We start from the raw sequence: 8,956 nt of genomic DNA, 5'->3' as shown, positions 1-8,956 counted from the left end.
ATCGTAGAATTACACTTTGGTCGACGGTCGATTACTTACGGTCTATGTCGGGTTGTATGCACGGTTTATGACTGACGATAACGGGTCGATGGCTGCACAGATATCCGTACAAAAACTTGAAATTACAAATATTGCTTCTAATCAATGATTGTTGGGTTAATGGAATAGAGAAATGAACTTGGAGTCGCCTGAGATGTTGTAATGCACTTTCTAAAGTGGTTTTGAGAAATGTGAGTGATTTAAAGCTTTTTAACAATGGTGGAAAGTGTGTTTGAGAAGATAGGAAACAAATAGGGTAACAATGGATGCAATGGACAAGCTTATGATGTTTGTGGACTAATTTACGGCTAATCGCCGGAAAATAACGCCGGAAAAGTGGCCGGAATCGAAGCTTTTTGGAGGAAAAAATAACCACATTCTATTTTTAGCTTTTGAAATTTATTTATTTTAATATTTTTGGAAAACTTAGATATTTTTGTATATGTAATGGTGGATGATGGAGTGGGTTGGTGTATTATTAGAAACTTGTGGGTGAATTTATTAAGTTGGAAGTATTGGGTTAAAGTGAATTATTATAAAAGTTGGGGCTAAAATTATTAAGTTGGAAAAGTTGATGGTGAGGTGAAATTATGTGGATATTTGACCAATATTTTAAAACTTTTGAGCATTCGGCAAAATAGTTTTGAAAAAGAGGTGTTTTGGCATACTTGCCCGAGACACTAGTGGAGTAGTGGAGTACTATGTAGTAGATTAGTCTCTTGGTTAGTGTTTAATACGCTACGTTGTTTAGGAAATGAATCTATTAGTAGTAGTTTGTGTGTATCTTTGAATGCTAAGCCTAGTATTAGTAGTATGGTAACTGTTTGTAATAACTCTAGTACTCTTACCATCGTTGCTAGCGGTGTTCCTACTGTTTGTAATGATATATATATATATATATATATATATATATTACCAGTAAAAAAATATCTGTTTGCATTTTTAGATCACTGGTGGGAGTTTTGAATTAATTATTAATTAACTACTAAAAAACCAAATTTTGGATTTGGGGCTTGGAATTTCATATCCAAAATTTTTTATTATGCTTATTCGTTACATATTGGGCGTGAGCTCAAATATGTGATATTAAGTTTGATATCCAGCTAAATCAGTTAATATACCTCATTAGGCTAATGAATACTGCAAACTGAGATGCATTCATTATGACTGCATTTTTCATTGTTATTTAAAGATATGTTGCACTAGGTCATTAAGGAAGATTATTAATTGATGTTTAAATCACATGGAACTTACAACCATCGAGTAGTCATCAACTAGTGATAATATGATATGTTTAGACATGATTTTTCTTTATTTAGATTAGGTATTATCTTTATAATGGTTTCCTTGCATGAATGAAATTTTACTTAGATCATTGTGGTGCAATGAGAAATTATTAAGACAATTTGACATGAATATTTTACTAGGATGTTTATTTTTGCAAAAGAAGAAACTCAACTTATAAAATCAAAATCAAAAATTCCAAATAACCAAACTGATTAACTAAAATCAAACTTGAGAAATCCAATCAAGTCTAGATTTAAATTTAATTTCTTGAATTCAGAAACCACATATCCAAATTAAAATTTTTATTTTCCGCCCCGAATAGTAATAACAATCTTAGTTTAGGACTGGAGTTACAATTTCACATTGAAATTATATCTTACACTACCTAGGTCCATGAATTTCAGTGTTATTATATTTTACTCTTTCGTTCTTCTTATTTACCATTTATGATCAGTAGCTAGTACGAAAAAATTCTCTTTAGTTTCTAAAGCTACAAGCTTACTAATTTTCAGTTTTAAACAATGAACTTCAACATTGTAAAAAACTGTTTTAAATTTCAGTAATTATAAATATTGAATGAAGTATTTGAAATTCAAGTAAAATGAGAGTTTTATGAAAATGCTTTAATATTTAAGACTAAAATGATTTTTTTGTTCGAGTGGTTCTTTTTTTTTTTTTTTTTTACTTCATCCAATTATTCAATTCTCTATTGTTAATATTCTTATGTCGAAAGTTAGGACTAACTATTTTAGTTAGAAAATAAAAGAATGAGAAATGAACTTATTGGGTTCCACTCCTTCGGCCCGTTTAGCCCAATCATTGACAGGTCAATTTGAGGCAAGTATTTCACTGGGCTCCTTTAATTTTCTTTTCGGCCCATGTAACGTGACACACTAGTTGTAATTTCAATATTTTATTCCATTTCCTAAATTGTACATATATGATTCATGAGCCAAGCTCTATCAGACACAGTCTTTTTATCTCACCTCTGAGGTAAAGGCTCTCTCTATCCTCCAAACCTCACTTTACGAAAATACCTTTGAATATATTATTATTATTATGTTGTTATTATTATTGCATATATGATTCACAAAGTTGAGAGATACCAGAATAGACAAATATATTTATCGTGGATTTAGCAGAACGTGTGTAAACTTCCACATACTGGAAGAATACGATACTTCCTCTTCCCCTTCCTCTTCCTTCCTCCTTAATGCTACTTAACACCACTTCATACTATCTCCGTCTCATTTTATGTATCGTCATTTGATCGAGTACGAAGTTTAAAAAATAAGTGATGATTTTCTAAAGTTTACAAAATTATCCCTCTTAAAGTTACTATTTTAATGTGTACTTTTTAATTGTTTTTTCTTAATAAGTGGAACCCACGAAAAATAAAATGGGAATAGTGTAATTAAATAGTTAGCAAACAAGGAAAGTTAGATATTATTTTTTAGACGGATTAAAAAGTAAATGACGAGACATAAAATGAAACGGAGGAAGTATATAATTATTTTTTAAGTTAATTATGGTAAAATACTAAGTATTCATTTGATAAGAAGATATTAAAATACTGATAAATATAGTATATTCGTAATGCTTCATTACTACTATTTCAATTAGTTGTATCAAAATTATTTTTTCTACGTTATTTGATTTGAATTGAAAATAGCATTGCCTGATTTCACATATCAGATAAATGTGGGTTTTTTTTTTCTTCAAAAAAAATGGAAAAATTTGATGGTTAAAATCTGAATAATATAAAACATGTCACGTTCACCTATGTGAAATCAAGCGAATCTTTTTCTCCTTTCAAAAACTGATACCCTCTTTAAAATATTATCATCATCGTCATCTTCGATGCTTCTCACTCTATTTATAAAATGATTTTTTAAGTGATTCTTTTAGTTGAGATTTTATTTTTAAATAAATGTATTTTTAAAATTTTTAAGAGTATGTTGATCATAATTTTTTAATATATCATTGAGTTTAAATATAGTAATCAATATCACTCTACAAAAAAATAAAATCTAATTAAAGATAAATTTAAGTATCTTTTAATTTTTTAGAAGTGAATAGTTTGAGATTTTTTCATTCTAAAAAGAACACTTATCTAGAAATAAAGAAAGTATTATAGCATTTAACCATTAAATTATGCAAACTTACACGAGTGTGGAATTGAAGCAAATACACAATGGAAGAATCTAGAAATTGAGAGAGAAAGAATGAGAAAAAACGATTCCATATCTGATGTAAAAATGAAAATGGGCAAAAACCGTCAATTGATTTCTGAAATATCACATATATACAAGTTAAAATATTAGACCCAATTAAAATTAAGAAACTAAGGCGGGTTAAATTGTTTCTTGGGCGCTACTGACTGTACAAGCTCATTCCTAACATCCCCCCTCAAGCTGGAACCCAAACCCAACTTGGAAAGTAGATCCCGGTGCTGGACACCAGTTAGCGGTTTAGTGAGAAGATCAGCCAGTTGCAGGGAAGTAGGGACGTATTGCAAGGAGATCAAACTAGCTTTCAACTTTTCCCGTACGAAGAAACAATCAATCTCAATATATTTGGTGTGCTCATGAAAAAACAGATTCCTTGCAATGTGCAAGGCAGCTTGATTTTCACAGAGAACCTGTACAGGAGAAAATGGGAGACACCAAAGTCAGCAAACAAACGAACTAACCAAGAAATTTTTGCCACGATCTTTCGAAGAGCCCTATATTCAGCCTCGGCTGAAGAAAGAACAATTGTGGGTTGCTTATTGGATTTCCATGAAACAGGGGAACCACCAAATAAAATATAAAAGCCAGTGATGGATCTTCTGGTATGGATACAACCAGCCCAGTCAGAATCACAAAAACCAGTGAGTGAAAAATCATCAGACTTATTCAAAAGAATGCCCATATCAGGAGTACCAGCCAGATAACGCTATATATGGAATCCATCCTCTAAATGAGGCATACGGGGACAATGTAGAAACTGGCTTAGATGTTGGACAACAAAGAAAATATCGGGGAGCGTATACTGCAAATAATTGAATTTTCCAACCAATTTACGGTAAATGCTGGGATCAGGGCAAGGAGTGCCCACATCAGCAGATAACTTTCCATAAAGCTCCAAAGGAGTAGCCACAGGAGAAACATTAGAACAGTGAAACTCAGATAAAAGGTCTGAAGTGAATTTATGTTGAGTCACAAGCAGCCCGAAATGCTGACGAATAATTCTCAGACCAAGAAAATAATGGGCCTCACCCAAATCCTTGATATTGAAACTATCATCAAGAAACTGTTTCAAGGAAGAAATTTGGGTGGAATCATTGCCAATAAGCAAAATATCATCCACATACACAGCAACGATAGTAATAAAAGTCCCAGCAGATTTGGTAAATAGAGAATAATCTTTTGGACTGAGAATGAAACCTTTGGATTGTAAAGGATGGGACAATTTAGCATACCACTGGCGAGAAGCTTGTTTAAGTCCATAAAAGGACTTTTTGAGCTTGCATACAAGAGGACCAGAAGAAGAATCAGAATGAAAAACTTATATGCCCTGGGGAATCTTCATGTACACTTCCTCCAAAAGATCCCAATGAAGAAAAACATTATTGACATCAAGCTGAAATACTTTTCAGCTTTTCTACGCATTTAATGGTAGACATTTTGACTACGGGAGAAAAGGTCTCATTATAATCAACTCCTTCAAGTTGATTGTCCCCACGAATGACCAACTGAGCTTTATATCGCTCAATAGACCCATCAGCTCGTTGTTTAATCTTATAAACCCATATAGAAGGTATGGCCATCTTGCTCGAAAGTAAAAGGACTGTATCCCAGGTCTAATTAGCCTTCAAAGCAGTAAATTCTTATAGCATAGCCTGTTGCCAAGCAGGGTGACCAGAAGCCTGGTGATAATATTCTGGCTCAAGTATGCCACTTTCACCAGAAAAACAAGACTTGGAACTAGAAACAGAAGAACAATTGGAGTCTTTAAGATAGGCAGGTGTGGAAACAATCCTAGAGGATTTTTTAGGTTGAGATGGAACCAATGGAACTGAAGAAGAGGATGTATCAGCTGAAATAGAATCAGAAATGAGAAGGGAGAGGAAAGAATGAAATGGAGGAATAGATAGGGAAGGAGCATAAGGAAAGATGGATTCATGGAAGAGGACATCCCTGGAGAAAAACACCTTGTGAGAAGAAAGAGATATGCCGATGTAGTAGCCAAGGAAGACAAAAGATAAGGACCTAGATTAAAATTTGTCTCTTTGAGGGATAGGAACAGTGGCATAGCATAAACAGCCAAATATCTTGAGATGAGAATAAGAGGAAAGAGTACCACAGAGAATTTCAAAAGGAGTTTTGTTGTGTAACAAAGGAGAAGGAAATCGATTAATGAGGAAGGTAGCAGTGAGAACACATTCACCCCAATACTTGATTGGGAGTTTGCACTGAAAAAAAGAGCTCGTGAGGTGTCTAACAAATGTTTGTATTTTTTTCACTACACCATTTTATTGTAGAGTGTGGGGACATGAAGTTTGATGAAAAATACCATGGGAAGAGAAAAATTGGATGGCTTCACTGCTAGAACCTAGTTCAAATGCATTATCGGATCTAATTATTTGAATGTTTACCTTAAACTGATGTTGAACAAAGAAAAAGAAAGACTTAATCATAGTGAACGCATTCGACTTAATGGTTAACAAGTGGTCCATATGCATCTAGTATAATCATCTACAATAGTTAAGAAGTATTTGAAACCATTGTATGTTTGGGTGTGTTAAGGGCCCCAAAGTTCAAGATGAACTAGATGAAAAAGTATTGTGGAATGAATAACACTTTCAGAAAATGGTAAACTTTGTTGTCTTGTCATAGGACATATAGAACAGTGAAATATTTGCTTGTTTGGTAAAACAGATTTAAGGAAAGGAATAGCTTTCATTTTAGCAAATGGCATATGTCCCAGCCTTTGATGCCAAGCCAAATCAGGACTGGCAGCATTAGTACAATCAAGAGAGGTCCTACAAACATCATGAGTTTGCAAATAACTTTCAGAATTAGGTAAAGAAACAGAAGAAAAATCATCAAAACTAGTAATAGAATTAGGTTCAATAGGAGGAACAATATCACTATATACATTTTTATCACAAAGTCCAGAGGAAACAGGGAAGGAAAAATTTTCAGGTATAGTTGAAAACAGAGGAAAAATAGTGTTGGAGATAGATACATTGAATGCAGCAACCTGGGAAGTAATGGTTGGTAATTGAAGGGAGTCATTCAGCTGAAGCACATATAGTCCATTGGAGAGTTTTCCAACTTCCAGTGGCTTCTTCAGTGAATGGCCCTGTAAAACACAAGAAGTAGAACTAAAGTGAGTTGTACAGTTAAATTAAAGCAGAAGTTTGTGAAGAGATATGAGTTTGAGATATGAGGTTATATTAAAAACTTGGTACTAATAAAGCATGATGCAAAGTTAGATCAGAATGTAAAGGCAAAGAACCAGTGCATGTGACTTTAACTTTGTAACCATTATAAAGAGAGATTAAGTAAGGTGTAAGAAGAAGTTTAATATTGATTAAAAGGTGTTTGTGTGGGGTTATGTGGTTGGTGGCTCCGGAATCTAAGATCCAAGAATTGTCATATATCTAGGAAAGGTGACATGCAAAGTAACAACATTTATTAAATGCAGAGAGACTAGTCACACCTACAAATGTGGCAGAAGCACACAATCCAGAATCGTGCAACCTGTTCTGTTGCAGCATGGAGAGAAGATGATCATGTTGTTCTTTGCTAAATCCATAAAGATCATCAGAGGCGAGAAGAGATGAAGTAGAAGATTGTGATTGTGAATGAGCAGGTGGATGAGTAGCGTCTGATGCAGCCAAAAAAATCAGTAGATTGAGTACAAGCAGCAGTCTTCTTATCTTTTTTAAACTAATACTCAGGAGGATACCCAAATAACTTATGAAATTTGTGTACAGTGATCGGGTTTCTTGCAGTATTTGCAAAACAGTCCTGAAGTACCTTGATCCTGATTTTGCTGGAAATTAAGTCTTCTATTGTCAAAGCCTATAGTGGACTTCCTATTGTCAAAGTTCATCCTTGGCTTATTCTCAAAATTCACCTTCGAAGGATATGGTTTGCGATCAGAAGGGCCAATAACAGAAAAGGAAATAGAGTCGGATGCAAATGAAGGAATAGAAGATTAAAACTCGGACTGTTGTTCATCATGAATTAACATGGAGTATACACTATCTATATCCGAAAGTGGTTTAATCATCAGTATATTTCTCCTAATTCCAGCATAAGAATCATTTAAACCAGCTAAGAACGGATGAACTATTTGTTCTTCCTCTAACCTAGATCATGCCTCCTTACAATTACAAGTACATGGAGGATAAGTGATAGAAATGGTTAGCTCATCCCACAATTTTTTAATGTGATTGAAATATGATGTTATGCTAGAAGAACCTTGAGATATAGAAGAGATATCTTTCCTAAGTTGGAACACCTTGGTTCCACTAGGTTGATCATATCATTTTTCAATTTCATACCAGATTTGTTCAGCAGTTTCATTTCGAATAATAGTTTTAGCAATCTCTTTATCAAGGCTATTGAGAATCCATGCAATTACCATGTCATTACACATAGTCCTGGCATCATATAAAGCAACAATAACGGGTAGTTTACGGTGTTTACCATTTATGAATCCTAACTTTCATTTAGCAAATAAGGAAATAAGCATTCCTCTTCTCAAACTATCGTATTCATATTCATTAAATTGTGTGGTAACCAAAACCATACCAGGATAGTCAGAGAGATGCAGATAATACGGGTGAGTGGGAGCTAACTGTCCACTCGAAGTGGTAGAACTATTCGAAGACATTTTACACAGTATAGAGACCAAATTCCACCACAATCACAAAATTAGAACAGAAATCGTTACCAGCCTTCTTCACCATTCGAAGGAGTAAGAGCCTCTAGCAACAGATAAATCATCACCGTCGAAATCGTCAGAAAGAAGTTGAAACCAAAAAGTACCAAAATCCAGCTTAAAAGCTATCAAAAATCACCGAGAGCTGCTGAATCGAAGTATACCAAGCAAAAAAATCTTTAAAGTTTCCAAAATCACGAAAAAAAATCACCTTGATCTGTAAATCTTAACGAAAATCTTCAAGGATAACACCGTTCAAAGAGGAAGAGCAGAAATATCAAGATCTCGTGCTTTGATACCATGTAAACTTACACGAGTGCGGAATCGAAGCAAATACACAATGGAAGAATCTAGAAATTGAGAGAGAAAGAATGCGAAGAAATGATTTCATATCTTATGTAAATATGAAAATTGGCAAAAACCGTCAATTGATTTCTGAAATATCACATATATACAAGTTAAAATATTAGATTGGGTCAACTATACAAAGATCCAATAAAAATTAAGAAACTAAGGAAAGTTAAATTATTTCTTGGGCTCTACTGACTGTACAAGCCTATTCCTAACAACTTAAGACCGTTACTGATTTTTTTTCAGTTTCATTAACAACTCCCACCTACGCCTCCCCTCTACCCCAAAATAATTTTTTTTTTTAAGAAAGGAAGAAGAAGACGAAATAATCCTCTACGAA

At 33.7% G+C, this 8,956-nt stretch overlaps 1 protein-coding gene across 6 annotated transcripts; it reads right to left on the bottom strand.

Moving 5' to 3' along the window:
• Positions 1-3,504: 3,504 nt before the first annotated feature.
• On the bottom strand, positions 3,505-8,956 carry LOC107857171. 6 transcript variants are annotated; one of them, XM_047399580.1, is made up of 4 exons: positions 7,356-8,956; positions 7,040-7,203; positions 6,559-6,675; positions 3,505-3,967 (listed from the first exon to the last, which is right to left on the bottom strand). In XM_047399580.1, the coding sequence occupies exons 1-4, from the start codon at positions 7,429-7,431 to the stop codon at positions 3,671-3,673; spliced, it is 654 nt and encodes a 217-aa protein (XP_047255536.1). In that variant the 5' UTR covers positions 7,432-8,956; the 3' UTR covers positions 3,505-3,670. The 6 variants fall into 6 exon arrangements, 4 of the variants coding, with proteins under 4 accessions (XP_047255536.1, XP_047255543.1, XP_047255527.1 ...); XM_047399587.1 differs by having other exon boundaries at positions 6,574-6,675; XM_047399571.1 differs by having other exon boundaries at positions 3,505-6,675; positions 7,356-7,455; positions 8,278-8,956.

Source organism: Capsicum annuum, chromosome 1, assembly GCF_002878395.1.
Source record: "Capsicum annuum cultivar UCD-10X-F1 chromosome 1, UCD10Xv1.1, whole genome shotgun sequence".
NCBI classification, from domain to species: domain Eukaryota; kingdom Viridiplantae; phylum Streptophyta; class Magnoliopsida; order Solanales; family Solanaceae; genus Capsicum; species Capsicum annuum.
This window is presented reverse-complemented; position numbering and strand designations above follow the sequence as displayed.